Source organism: Chrysemys picta, chromosome 8 (genome assembly GCF_011386835.1).
Source record: "Chrysemys picta bellii isolate R12L10 chromosome 8, ASM1138683v2, whole genome shotgun sequence".
Lineage (NCBI taxonomy): Eukaryota > Metazoa > Chordata > Testudines > Emydidae > Chrysemys > Chrysemys picta.
This window is the reverse complement of record NC_088798.1, coordinates 59630578-59646287: the sequence shown is the minus strand read 5'-3', so window position 1 is coordinate 59646287 and position 15710 is coordinate 59630578. Positions and strand designations below refer to the sequence as shown.

The window sequence follows — 15710 nt, the reverse complement described above, 5'->3', positions numbered from 1 at the left end:
CTTTTTTACATTACTCTTGAATAATTATACTACAACTTCTGTTGTGTTAACTATACTCGATCATAAGTCAGTTCGTTTATAAGCTGACCTCCCGCCCGCCGCCGCCCAAGATGGATAAGTAAAAATGGAAAATTTTTATAGCCGACCCTATAATTCAAGGGTCAGGAAACTTTGGCTCCCGGGCCATCAGGATAAGCCGCTGATGGTCTGAAATGGTTTGTTTACCTCGAGCATCCGCAGGCACGGAGGTAAACTTAAGTAAACAAAGTGTTCCGGCATGGCCGCTGCTTACCCTGACGGGCCGGGACAGCAACTGGTGGGAAAAAATTTTTTGGAGGGGAGAGAAGCTGGGAGTCAGGGGAGTAACCCCCGTGACCACCCCCCACATGACCCCACACTCTCCCCATCCCATCCCTTTCCCACCTTATCTAGGGAGGGCTGGGGAGGGTGTGTCTGACCTGGCTAGAGCTGCTCCGGCAGGCTGGGCATCACGGCCGCAGCGTGCTCTGGCGCCCGGGCAGCACGGCCACAGCCTGCTCTGGGGGATGGGACCGAGCGGCATGACTGCAGCCTGCCAGCCCCGGAGCTGCAGCTGCTTCGGAGGCTGGGGGGAGAGCAGCATGGCCAGAAGAGGAGAGAGACTCTGGCCCCACCTCTTCCCTTCTGTCTCTGCTGGCTGTGCTGCCTCTCCTTGCTCCCTCTGTTGGGGGGAGGGACCGTGTCCCACCTCTCCCTCTCTATACCTGTTCATAAGCCGACCCCCGTCTCTGGTGCTTCCCTTTTTTTTTTCGGCTTATGAACAAGTATATATGGTACTTACAAGCTACCACTCTTCATTAAAAAACATTAAATGGAGTACTGATCATTGTTTTTTGTATTTTGTTAGTAATTTATTTTGATATTTTGTTCTGAATGAGAAGGTTCTATTGCCGTAGGTTCATTATCTACTTCCTTTCTTCAGCTATGTGCTCTCCGTGCTCTTTTATTTCCTTTACTGCCAGTTCCTTAACTACCACCCCTTCCTGTTCTGCCACAAAATGCAATTTTATGTACTTGTAAATGTATTTCCATTTTTGAAAGTACTAGAAACACTATTTGGCAGTCCTCTTCTTTGGAAACTGAAAAATGAATAGCTCTTGAAGAATTTTCTTTTTAAATAAACAGGAAGTTCCACAGAGGGCAGTTATTTAAGTCCAATGGGCATACTCCAAAGAAAATTTTAAGGGCACTGCGCGCGCACACACACACACACACACACACACACACACACTCACTCTCCAACTTGTGACAGCTTATTTTATATCAATTTCTTATTTACCAGAGTGAAAATATATTTTTCCTTTTTAATATTAAAATCACTTGATTCTTGCTTATTTTAAGAATACAAGTCTTAATGCAAGTATCTTGATAGTAAGTATTTGCAAAAAATGGACAAGATTTGCTTTTCTGTAGCATGTATTGACAGCAAGCTTAGGATCTACTTATTGGACCAATTCAACTACACATTTCTTCCCAACCCCTCCCACATGACCTTTTATCACTGACATTTAAGAAAAAAGCCCCCTGACAATCAGTTATTTTCACCCACCCATTCAGTCACTGCTGAACTGTCCCTTTCTACCACCTTGAGTTGCCACCTCTCCAGAACATGAGTCCCATTACCACTTTGGATGGGCTTTTTCCAAAGTTGCAGATTCTATCAGTTGGAAACCAAGAAATGGATGGTAAAAGGCAGAAAGTAGGGGTGACTGATGAGAGCTTTTAAAGAACTATATACTGTTCTTGGTTGCAGCTTCAACTTTAAAAAGGAACAGCTTGGGTACTTGAAAGCCAACAGGGCTTCCAGGGGGCAACATACTTTCTCAGTGTTGTCATATTTACTCAAATATAGGATCCATGTCAGTAAATCATTGAAATACATGCTAAAAGCTAAGCACTTTGACAGCCCAACTCAGCTTTGAAGACACTACTCACATACTTAAAATCAAACACATGTTGACATGCTTTGCTAAATCAGAGCTACTAGTAGAAAAATATGAAATTGTAAGATCAAATTATTTTCTTGGCTAAAATCAGCAATATCTAACAGCAACAGCTAAACACTAGTCTGAAATAGGTAGAAAGGGGACCCAAAAAATCTTTGCTTTAACACTGTTAAAAGCATCACTGTCATTGTACCATGAATCAAATTCCTTCAAAGAAAATAGTGAGATTTTATTGCCATTCCAGTATTTTCTAACCAATTACAGTTCTTGCAAAATGCCCAGGAATGGCACAAGAGCAAGATCCAATCCAATATGAACTCAGTGGCTAAAGAAGCTTGTCTATGCCACAGGATGATTTTCATCTGCATCTCACTGCAGCCACCATGAACTTAATCAGTACAGGTTAAACGTATATCACACAGGTGATAATTGTATTTTGACCTCCATGGCTAATTTAGCCATTATACATTCTAGTTATATAATGCATAGTAAAATAGTAAAAATGCACCACGATTTGTTTGCACAAAAATCTAAAGTTTCTTGGGGCCTTCAACAAATATTCAGATTGATGTAAAGTACTTATCAGAGGTTTGCAGCGTATTTTTCAATTGTCCACTATCAAACTACGGGACATACCTAGTGGGATCTCGCAGGGGTCCGTCCTTGGTTCAGTACTAATTCAGTATTTTCATTCATTACTTGAATAAAGGAGTGAAGAGTGTGCTTATCAAATGATATCAAGGTGGAAGGGGTTGCAAGAACTTTGGAGGAGGACAAGATTCGAATTCTAAATGTCTTGATAAATTGGAAAAATTTGTCTAAAGTGAACAAGATGAAATTCAATAAAGACAAATGCAAAGTACATTTAGGAAGGAAAAAATCAAATGCAGAAACAAAATGAGGAATAACAGACTAGGTGGTAGTATCGCTGAAAAGGATCTTGGGGTTATAGAGGATTGCAAATTGAACAAGAGCAACAATGTGATGCAGCTCCAAAAAAGGCAAATATTCTGGGGTAGAAGTGCCATATGTAAAACATGGGAGCTAACCGTACTGTTCTACTTAGCACTGATGAGGCCCTCATAGCTGGAGTATTATGTCCAGTTTGGGGCACTGCACTTTAAGAGGAGGACAAACTGGAGAGAGTCCAGAGGGGAGCAACAAAAAACGATAAAAGGTTTAGAAAACCTATGAGGAAAGGTTAAAAAACTGGGCATGTTTAGCCTTGAGAAAAGACTGAAGGGGGACCTGATAAGTCTTCAAATATGTTCAAAGCTGTTATGAAGAAGATTTTGATCAATTGTTCTCCATGTCCACTGAAGGTAGGACAAGTAGTAATGGGCTTAATTGCAGCAAGGGAGATTTAGGGTGGATATGGAAAAAAATAGGGCTGTCAATTAATCGCTGTTAACTCACGTGATTAACTCAAAAAAATTAATCGCACTGTTAAACAATAGAATATCAATTGAAATTTATTAAATATTTTTGGATTTTTTCTACATTTTCAAATATATTCATTTCTATTACAACACAGAATACAAAGTGTACAGTACCCACTTTATATTAGGTTTTATTACAAATATTTGCACTGTAAAAATGATAAAAGAAATAGTATTTTTTAATTGAAGCATGAAGGGACATATGAATCTTTAGCGCATCTGGCACATAAATATCTTGCGACACCAGTTACAACAGTGCCATGCAAACGCCTGTTCTCACTTTCAGGTGATGTCGTAAACAAGAAGCGGGCAGCATTATCTCCTGCAAATCTAACCAAACTTGGTCCTACTTCAGCCAATTGCTCAGACAAACAAGTGGACTTGTAAGCTCTAAAGTTTTACATTGCATTCAAAAACAAAACCGTTTTTTTGGTACATAAAATTCTACATTCGTAAGTTCAACTTTCATGATAAAGAGATTGCACTACAGTACTTATATTCATCATCATGTTCCTATTATGCCTCTGGTGTTTAGGGCAGAAACAAAGTTCCTCCACTCCTGTCTGTTTCTGGCAAGTCTTTCAATGGTTCCCCAGCTGTGCCGCAGGTTTTTCAACTCAGCTTCCACAGCTCTTTGCCATGTTTTCAGGCAGCCTCATTTTCGCTTGCCTTCAGGTATCCATCTTATTGCTACTCTGGTGATGGAATCAGTTTCCATCCCAAGCACATGACCAATCCATCTCCAACACCTCCTGGCAATGATGGTGCTCAGATCCTCTTGGCTGCACTGTGTCAATGGATCTTGGTTTGAGATTGTTCTGGGCCAAAAGATACAGAGGATTTTTCTGAGGCAGGTTGTATGGAATGAAGACAGTTTAGACATGTCATACTTTCTCATTCCCCAGCATTCTGCACTATAAAGTAGTGTTGAAAGTACACAGCTCTGAAATCTTGAGTTTGGTTTTGGTGTTGTATTTTGATGCTTTCCAGACTGTATTTTAGCTCCTGAAGGTGTTCCTGGCTTTATTGATTTTGTTCCGACTGATGGTACTGCCCAAGTATGTGAATGTTTCTACATTGGTGAGGACATAATCCTCTATCCGTACTGGTGATGGTGAGGAAATATTAAAGGTCATGATATCTGTCTTAGTGCAGTTGATTTTCAGTCTAATTTGCTGGCTAAATGCATTGAGTTGAGTTGTTTTTTCTTGTATATGGCGTCGGGTATGTGATAAGGGAGCGACATCTGCAAAGTCCAAGTCTTCAAGGGATGAGAAGAGTGTCCATTTAATGCCTCTTGACATGTCTTCTGTTGTACGCCACATTACCCAGTCGATGGCAATGTTGAAGAGGATTGCAGATGTGAGACACCCCTGACATATTCCTGTTTTGACTTCAAAACTGAGCTCACTGTGATCAACACTGCATGTAAAGTTGAAATAGAAGCTTTTGATGACGTTGATTATACAGAAAGGAATTCCATATGCCCGCAAAATGGGTCATAGGCTGGTTCTGTGAATGCTAACAAAAGGCTTCTCAAAGTCTATGAAATTTATGTAGAGTTGCCATTGCCATTCTAAGCACTGTTCTATAATGTTTCATAGAGTGAAGATCTGGTCTGTGCATCTTCGCCCTTTCCAAAAACCAGCTTGCTCTTTTCTAAGAACACTATCAACTGCCTCTGATATACACTGGACTATGATCTTACACAATACTTTGCTTGGCACAGATCAAAGTGATACACCACACCAGTTATTACAATCACTGAGAGTTCTTTTCTTTGGTATCTTCACTATAACCCCATTGGTCCACTCATTTGGCACTTTTTCCCTTTCCCAGACGGATATAAATAGAGGGGCCAGGATAGATGCTGGTAATTTAGGATTTATCTTGAACAATTCTGCATTCAAATTATCCTTGCCAGGAGCTTTCCCATTTATTATATATAAAAAAATGGGAAAGGGTATATAATTTAAGGGTACCTACTATTTCTTTTGTTTTTTACAGTGTAAATATTTATAATCAAAAATAAATATAAAGTGAGTACTGTATACTTTGTATTCTGTGTTGTAATTGAAATCAATATATTTGAAAATGTAGAAAACACCCAAAAATATTTAAATAAATGGTATTCTATTAACAGTGTGGTTAATCGTGCAATTAATCATGATTCATTTTTTTAAAATTCTTGACAGCCCTAGGGGAAAAAAACACAATAAAGAATAGCTAACTACTGAAACAGGTTACCAAGGTAAGCTGCAGAACCCCTGCCATTGGAGGTTTTTAAGAAAAGGTTAGACACATACTGTTGGTCAGGGATAGTCTAAATATATTTGCTGTTGCCCCAGTGCAGGGAGCTGAACTAAGTGACCTCTCCAAGTCCGTTCCAGCCCTACATTTCCATGATTATCTTTGCAGTCCAGTGGTTAGGGCACTAGCCTGGGACTCAGGAGATCTATTCCACAGTATCACTATAGACTTCCTGGGTGATGTCAGGTAAGCCGACTAAATCTGTTACTCAGTTCTCCATCTGTAAATTAGCACTTCCCTGTCTCACAAGGGTGCTATAAGTATACAGTAGAGCCTCAGAATTACAAATACTAGAGTTACGAACTGATCGGTCAATCACACACCACATTTGGAACCGGAAGTAAACAATCAGGCAGGAGAGACCAAAAAAAGCAAATACCTTATAGTACAGTGCTATGTTAAACTACTAAAAAATAATGGGAAAGTTGTAAAAAAAAAAAAATAAAAAAAAAAAAAAAAAAGATTTGCCAAGGTAAGGAAACTGTTTCTGTGCTTGTTTCATTTAAATTAAGATGGTTAAAAGCAGCGTTTTTCTTCTGCATAATAAAGTTTCAAACTATATTAAGTCAATGTTCAGTTGTTAACTTTTGAAAGAACAACCATAACATTTTGTTAAGAGCTACAAACTTTTCAGAATTACGAACAACCTCCATTCCCAAGGTGTTCATAACTCCGAGGTTCTACTGTAAATACATTAGAAATTGCGAGGCACCAAGATTCTATGGCAATGGAATCCATATAAGTATGAGGATAGACAGATTTCCCTGTTAGCTAGATATTTCATCAACTGTTGAAAAGTTATCTTCTGCTCACAGTCCCATAATTACTCTTTCAATAGTATGGAATTTTGATTTTAAACCAGAACCTCCCCCATGCTAGGCAAAGTTTAGGCTTAGTGAAGCTGCAACGCACCATTAACCCTTTACAGTGACTATTATTGCTACACCCACCAGTGACTGTTAACACAACAGCAACACTCAGATTCTTTAGCAAAATTGCTGACAATGACTAGATAGTGGCTTCAATATATAAAAGACATTAGCAGTCCCTTTAGAAACAGCTTTTTAAAGTTTTACCAAAATGCATTAATGCAAAAAGGTTAAACAGGCACTCTCCTACAGCCCTCTGCTTCTTTCGTTTTCAACATAGGAATTTAAGATTTCCACTGGTCCCACAAGGGTTTTAAATCCAGTGTCTTGACACATGCTAGTTAGAGTAAAATTTACAAAAAGGCAGCAGTCCAGTGTTTATAGGTCAATGACAACCAATGAGTTTACCAAACATTTGGGGGGGGGGGGGGAACCACAGTCATACACAAGTACAAGATTATGGCATTGCAACTAAAAAGAGCTCAGTGCTCTCAGTCTTATTTGGCAATCTCCTCATTGCATTGCGTATTTCACTTGCGCCACATTTCTTACCTGGATACAATGCTGGAGCCATTATAGAGATCGCTAGCATAAGACAGTGTTGCCAAAGGTCGGACAGAATTGTAGCGAGTGAACTTGGATAGGCACTCCTGAAATTCATCCAGCTGGCTTGTGGTTCTGCTGTCATCTAGACAAAGGTAGCAGAATTGTTGATGATGGAAAAGAAAGAATGAGAGGGAGGTAAATAAAGTTTAACAGTAAACAAAAAATCCTAAAGCTTAAGTAGTCACATGACATTTCCTAGGCAAGGCATCTGGGGATGAACACTTGTCAAACATATTAACTGACTTTTCACTTCAGCACACACCTCTGAATACTAGTTCACTTTAGTGGAAAATAAGTCTTTATAATACCATGTTAGAAGAGACTACAGTAAAAGCTTTGTTATCTGGCACATTGGGGAAATGGGGGGTGCCGGTAAGTGAAAAATTCCGGTTAACTGAGAGAGAGAGAGAGTTTGGATGCGGGAGGGGGCCTGGGGCAGGGGATTGGGGTGCAGAGAGGTTTTGAGGTGCCAGATCCAGGGGGCACTCACCTCAGGCAGCTCTACACGTTGCTTCCTCCTGCAGGCGCCGTCCTCGCAGCTCCCAATGGGAGCCACAGAGCGGCACTTGGGGTGGGGCGGAGGTGAGCGCCACCCATATCCGGTACACCGAAACCCCTTCCGCGCCCCAACCCCCTGCCCCAAGCCCCCTCCCACACCCAAACTTCCTCCCAGAGCCTGCACCCCGCACCCCCTCCTGCACGCCAAACTCCTCATGGCCGTTCCTCCACCTGGGAGCAGCAGGGACATGTTGCCACTTCCGGGCAGCCACATGGAGCCAGGTAGGGAGCCTGCCAGCCCCACACCGATCGGATTATAAACCGGACTTCCTACGAAGATTAGAAATGCTGGCTTATAGAGCTTTCCAGTTGGTACAGGGCCTGATAACACCGTTTTTACTGTATTATGCTACTTCTATCAAGAACCATGAACATGCCTTCCCTTGTGTAAAAGTCCACCAATTTTACATAAAGGCAGAGGTCCTGGGCGATGAGGATTACCATTATTTAAAACAAAAATTGATACAAGTGTAAGCAAACCTATGTACCATCAAGAATATGTACAGTTACAATATGCTATAGAGGTAAACACATTTATCTTCCTCCATCTCCCAATGCAATATGCTCTAAAGAGATAGTCTATTACACCAAAGAAATGATTATAGAAAATTTTCCCTCTCACTCCAAAAGCAACAGAGCTAATAGAGTGGGGAAAAACCCACAAAATAGAGATGCCTGCCTTACAAACTCAATGCAAAATGATGTCCTTCTGTAGTCAGGGAAAATTAAATCAACTTGAAATATGACATGAGAAATATTTGGTCGAAAATTGAACGTGGCAACTATAGAAGTTAATAAAATACAGTAAGCAATAAAAAAGACAAAAATCTAAATTCCTCCTGAGTCATAACTTTAATCACTATGAATAGAGGAGTTTAATCATTTTGTTGTTAAGATTTCCCATAGAAGGAAACACTTTTATTGCGGTGCCACACAGATGAGCTAGCCTTCATAAAATGATCAAGTACCAGAAACCAACAGGCTGAGATTATAGCCTTCAGGTTTGTAATACCCACCAGAATTGGTAAGAATTATATTTTGCCTTCTCAAACAGGCCCAAGAGGAGGAAGCTCACTTTTGCATTGTGCATTGAAGTGATGTACCAACAATTTCAACTACTGAGTCTAACAACCATCACCACCCTTACGCCTATAAAGTGGGTCAGCCCAAAACCATTCACAAACAATCCAGTATGCTGGTACATACCATACACTTCACCCACCACTCAAATATAGTAACTTTAGGGGTGAAGTGCAGCAGCTATTAGTAGTACATACCAACACCATACTTAGAGTTGAGAATAAAAATGTCATGAACCATTAAAAAGTTACAGCTCAGTGGTGTAAAGGGAAAGGGTAGCTTACCTTAGCAGAACTTTCTGAATGTTTTGTGGGAGTGAAGAGAGTAAGAACAGCATAATACTGACTCCCCAAGGAAAAGTACTGGAAGGAAAAAAAACTTTCTGCATTCTCCCAAATTCCTGTCCCTCAAATATCAAGAGAGGATTTCAATTAGATCTACATCCCAGCTGCATTTTAAAATATAGTCAGTAAATAAGAGTGACATTTTAATGTCTATATTAAAAAGGGGAGAAGGCAACAGCGTTAGTAGAGCCCTGCGTGGATACAAAATTTGTATCTGCATCTGATCGGTAAAATGGTCCGCTGACATATAAAGCGGATATCTGCAGAGCTCTAGATACAAAATTCATATCCGCATCCGATCCGTGATCTGCAAAAACGGTCTGTGGATATCCGCAGATTTGCAAGGCTCTAATAGTCAGATGTTTGAAGGTATTGGCTATGTGTCTCTAGTGTCCTTCACAGTTGCTCTTTTCATTCTGATTAAAGTCCCACTTTAAATAAAACAAGGGCCTGCACCAGACTTTTTTTGTGGGGGATTCTACTGGAGGGAGAGGAGGTTTGGGAAGGAGAAAGCAGGTGAACACCAGTGGGTGTCTTCAAAAAAGATGTTTTGATGTGTCAGTCAATGGTTGAGGCAAAGAAGGAACTATTCTTCCATTTCCCTCAAATCTAGAGATCATGTACCTCTTTCTTCTCTAATGTATTTTATACCTAGACCTGCAAATTGGGATGCTACTTTTCAAGATGTTTCCCCGTCAATGTGAAAGGCACATCATAATTAAAGCTATTTCCTTAGCCCCCCCACCTCTGACTACAGGACAGTCAAAGCTCTTGCACAAAGCTTCTCTATTAATTTTAGATGACAGTTCTTACACCCCTCTTTATACTAAAGATGTTTAAATAATCAGCAGCAGAATTTAAACTATATATTTAAAAAAAAAGGGAACCCCTGGGATCAGAGAACCAGCAAGTTATCTTACTCTGATGTTCCTTGACATATGGGAAAAAGCACTGCCACAGACACTTCTACTATCCCAGGTCTCCCCATAAAGATCATCATCACCTCATGCCAGTTCTACAGCTGGCTCAGATACCAGTCATGGCTCTGACCCAAGCACTCCATGTCGCCAACTATTTTAATTTCCATAGGGAGTCATGCACCTCACACATCCCTTTGTCACCAACCAAAATTCACATCAGACTTATCAGACAGCTGAAATTCCCAGGCAAACTCCTGCAGGGCACTAGTTCTGTTTTTTCTTAAACTGGAGCAGCAACAGAAGCTAGCCAGGGTGGATAAAAATCAATGATTTTTTTTAAAAAAGTTATTATTTCAATCGGATTTTTTTAATAAAATGCTTTGAGGAAAAAGATAGTTTTAATTGAGATATCTTTGAGCTACAATGTATCTTATCATGGAATAGGGATTATAAATTCTAATTCTATAGTATGAGGCAATATAGTCATGTAATGTTTAAGAAAAGTTTTGTAAATGAGTTCCAATAGTTCATGGATTATGGACCCAATTTTATAGGGTTCCACAGGCTTCTGTATAGATTACTTAGGTTAATCTTTCTATCTACCCAACGGGACTCAGTGTTCAGTCCAGAAGATACCATTAGAGATGCTTAGTTTTACAGTTCTCAAATTGTGGATTTGTGTCTCCAGGGATAACATTTGTTAACACCAAAAATGTTTTTAAATAAATAAATTCATATATAGAGGTGAGAAATAGCAGACCTCAACCCTACTGTCCCTCTACAAATTTGTGTACACAATCAATCCCTTACCTCTTTCTAAAAATGCAAAGTTTCAAAAAGTTCAAATAGAAGATTGTTGGGGGCAGAATAGATCTGGACAAGGAGAAGTCTGGAGATAAGTGTGAGAAGGTAGGGACAGGCAGTAGAAACAAAAGCAAAACTGTTTGAGCAGCATATCCCAGAAGTCTTGAGGTCTTTCTGAGTGTAGCCTTCATTGATTTGAGATCTACCATACCATTCTCTTACTAGAAGGGAAAACCTATAATGGCAGCAGGCCATAAAAGAGACAGTTTGGGAATAATTTAATGAAATTCCTCTACCTGTGGGTAAGACAGGCATGCGTGCAAAATGCAAACAGTGCAACAAAGAAATGCAAGGCCTAGTTGTCCGAATGAAACAACATCATGAGACGTGTTCCTTCTCAGGAGGAAGCTGCGTTGAAGATGATGAAAGGAACATGTCTGAACATGCAAGATCTTCAGGTCTGAACTTTTTTATTTCATACTTCTTTCTTAAGGACTGCCTGTCTTCTTTCTGAACTATTCTTGAATTCTCATGTTTGAGCAAAAAATATAATTGTTACTCTATGGTACTATCATTTTAGATGCAGTTGTGATAAAAAATAAATAGCTGAAATAGGCATATCTTCCTTTTACAATTTCACCTTTAAAGTGGTACACCTCTACCCCGATATAACACTGTCCTCGGGAACCAAAAAAAAAAAAAAAAAAAAACTTACTGCGTTATAGGTGAAACCGCGTTGTATCGAACTTGCTTTGATCCGCCGGAGGGCGCAGCCCCGCCTCCCCCCCCGTGTTGCTTTACTGCATTATATCCAAATTCGTGTTATATCGGGGTAGAGGTGTACTGAGTATCAGTGAATGCAATGAGTAATACTAAATGAGCAGTATGGTAATAATAATTAAGTAACTGCACTGACTTATTTTAGGGGGGGAGGGATAGCTCAGTGGTTTGAGCATTGGCCTGCTAAACCCAGGATTGAGAGTTCAATCCTGGGGCCCATTTAGGGATCTGGGGGGAAAAAAAATCTGTCTGGGGATTGGTCCTGCTTTGAGCAGGGGGTTGGAATAGATGACCTCCTGAGTCCCTTCCAACCCTGATATTCTATGATTCTATTATTTTGTTTAGGAGAATCCATCCTCAACATACAGGATTCTGAAGACTATCTACCTTCAAGATCACCATCATTTTCTATGGTTTCAGAGTTATCTGCCAATGATAGTGTTTCAGTCACATCATGTATGTCACATAGCCACAGTATATCACCTGTAGCAAAAAGAAAAGAAAAAACATCTCCATCATCCAGTAACAGCCATAGATAAGTTTGTGATAAGAACTAGCAGATTACAAAACAAAGTAATTGATGAAAAAATTGCCCGGTTTGTTTATGCAACAAACTCTCCTTTCCGTATGATTGAAAACCCACACTTCACTAACATGGTTCAGTTAGGGTTACCATACATCCGGATTTTCCCAGACATGTCCGGCTTTTTGGGCCTCAAATCCCCGTCCGGGGGGAAATCCCAAAAAGCCGAACATGTCTGGGAAAATAGGGAGGGGCCGGCACCGCGGGTGCTGGGCGGGGCCGGCGGTGCTGGGCCGGGGGTGCTCGGCCGGGGGCCAAGGTCGGGCCGGGGGTGCTCGGCCAGGGGCTGGCCCGGGGCCGGCACCCCAGGAGCCGAGCCAGGCTGGAGACGCTGGGGCCGGGGCCAGCCGCCGGAGGGAGCCGCTCGGTTGGGGGGGCCAGACTGGGCCGCGCATCCTCCCCCCACCCGTCCAGTTTACCTGCTGCCTGCTTCAGGGTTCCCGCGAATTAAATGTTCATGGGAAGCAGGGGAAGGGGTGGAGTTGGGGCGGGGGCATGGGCAGGGCCCCAGCCCCGTGGAGTGTCCTCTTTTTGGACACTCAAAATATGGTAACCCTAGTTCAGTCATTAAGACCAGGATACAGTCCACCCAACAGAGCAGATGTCACAGGCAAATTGCTGGATAAAGTGTATGACAGAGAAATTGAGCAGTGTGCAAAAGGTTTAGAGGGTAAAATTGTTAACCTGAGTCGTGATGGGTGGAGCAATGTCCACAATGATCCTGTTGTATTTGCTTGTGTGACAACAGAAGAAGGGAATGTCTTCCTTACAGAAACAATTGATACAACAACAATTGATACTGCTACTTCTTGTAAGTATTCTGCTGTGTGTACACAGCAGAATACTTACAAGAAGTAGCAGTAAAAGCTATAACAAACTCTGAAAAAAAATTCAAATGTCTAGTACGCAGCTTGGTCACAGACAATGCTGCCAATATATCCAAGATGAGAAGAAATTATTTAGGAGAGAGTGAAGAGAGTCGCAAACTAACAACATATGATTGCAGTGCTCCTAACCAAAGACTTCAGTGTTCCAGAAATAAAGGCTAATGTTGAAATTGCAAAATACTTTCGTAACAACCACTTTGCAGCAGCTGCTCTGAAAAAAGTGGGAGGAACCAAGCTAACTCTCCCACAAGACATGCGATGGAACTCAGTAGTGGACTGTTTTGAGCACTATATCAAGAACTGGCCTAATCTGATGACCGTTTGAGAACAAAATCACGAAAAAATAGATGGCACCGTCATAGCCAAAGTTCTCAACATTGGGCTTAAGAGAAATGTTGAACACATGCGGAGTACCCTGAAGCCTATTTCTGTAGCCTTGAACAAAATGCAAGGAAATAGCTATTTTATTGCTGACACTGTTGAAATTTGGAAGGAACTGAGTGACGTCTTAAAAAAGAAAATTGCAATGACAGAGCTAAATTACAAGCTTTATAAAAACGAATGGGACAAGCACTCTCCCCAGCTCATTTTCTTGCAAATATTCTCAATACTCAGTACCAAGGTCAAACCTTAACTGCTGAAGAAGAGGAGTTGGCTATGACATGGACATCCAGCAATCCTCCCTCCATAATGCAAACTATAAAACTTCAGAGCTAAGGATGAACCATTCAAGAAATATACGTTTGCTGATGATGTTTTAAAGAAAGTCACACTGGTGAACTGGTGAAAGTCACTTAAGCACTTGGATTCAGAGACTGTTGAAGCGATAATCTCACTTAACAGCAGTAGCTTCTTCTGCTTGTGTAGAAAGAATATTTTCTTCCTTTGGACTAATTAATTCCAAATTGAGAAATCATTTGGGACCTAAGAAAGCAGGAAAGCTTGTTTTTCTTTTCCAGATTATGAACAAACAGGAAAATGAAGGTGAAGACGACTGCATTAGCTGCAGAAGCCAATATTTTAAGTTTCTCATGTTGACCTGGCAGACATAGTTGATTAAATTTTTGCTTTTAAAGAAATATATATATTTCACGTAACTATTTTAGTTAAACAATTTTTAATAAAAAACCCTGATTTTAAAAAACTTGAATGTGTAAATTCAAAAATTCATGCGCTTGTTTTGTTAAAATATATGTTTGCTGTTGAAGAAAAAAATCCAGAATACATAATGTTGTTGTTTCAGTTAAATAAAACAATTTAGATGTCTGTCTGGTGATGTTCTCCTCCTAATACAGCATGGCAAGAAAATCCTCCAAATATTAATGATTAACCTGTTGAACTGGATACCTGCTTCAATTACCTTTGGTAAATGAAATAAACAAACAATCATTCATTTTCTGATAAGCTGTAGAACTAATCTGAAAAGTTTTCAAAATAAATCACTTAAAATGTATAGTGTGTACCTTCGAAAAATGAAACCTACATCTCTCTGAGTTGTGGAGAATATGTATTAAGGTTATAACAACCAACAAAATGCACTTTTATGTAGAAATCCATGATTAAATTGAATCTTCCTGACTAGTGATTTAAATCAAACCCACCCTGAAGCTAACATAATGCATCTTCTACTGAAGCAGAAAACAATTTAAACGTACTCCAAATTAATGTATAAAGCAAGCTTATTTGTGATCTCCTGCTATGAAAGTTATAGGGATATGTCTTATCCCAAATACATCTAAAATTCCATATATTCAAAGAGCCAACTTCCAAAAACAAAATCAAACAAATAGTGACACACACAGATCTTGTACTAGGAATGCACTGAAGTGCATGAGTGAAATCTAAAAGAGTGGAAAAGGCTAAACAAATGCCACAGATTTTTCCCTGATTGGGGGGAACTGTGCCCCTTTTATCTTGTAATCCTCCACACAAAGTGTGGCTAATGTTATATTTTAGAACACCTGTAGATGTTTTGTTAATCAGATAAAACATTTGCAGTTTCAATTTCTGAAGAGACTATTTCTCATGTAAGAACTGATGGTATTTTCATTGCACAACGGGTGAAGAAATATTGTAATTTATCATACACTTATACATTGTATCCGGGAGGTATCTATTACTCCTGGGAGAATTCTGCACCAAAAATAAATTCTGCAAAATTCTGCATATTGTTCAAAATTCTGCATAGTGTCAAAACAACACTATATAATCACGCCAGTTTCAATTATTTTGGTAATTTATTTCAAAATACCTGTCAGCAACTATATCTGTAACACAAATGACAACCCTCCCCCCCTGAAGTAGAGAATTAAAGAAACCTCTATGACAACAGTTCCTGTTTTTCTGACCACCCCGCAGAGGCCAGCCACTCCCCACTCTGGCCCAGACACTTGCTCCCATACCCCCCCCCCCCCCAGAGGCTAGCCGCTGGGCGATTATCCCCCCGCCCCCACCACCAGACACTCACACCCCCTACCCCTCTAGAGTCCAGGGATCCAGAGAGAAACAGCCTGATGCTGGGTCCAAGATTGCATGGTGTTTCCTG

At 40.4% G+C, this 15710-nt stretch overlaps 1 protein-coding gene across 10 annotated transcripts in view; it reads right to left on the bottom strand.

Annotated features, from left to right (window-relative positions):
* The window catches only part of COP1 (COP1 E3 ubiquitin ligase), a 236435-nt gene that overhangs the window by 136895 nt on the left and 83830 nt on the right, over nucleotides 1–15710 (bottom strand). For all 10 annotated transcript variants that reach the window (XM_065554554.1, XM_065554553.1, XM_065554549.1 and 7 more), the window contains exon 11: nucleotides 7156–7291. In XM_065554554.1, coding sequence (XP_065410626.1) covers nucleotides 7156–7291 — 136 coding nt within the window. The remainder of the gene's footprint in view (nucleotides 1–7155; nucleotides 7292–15710) is intronic.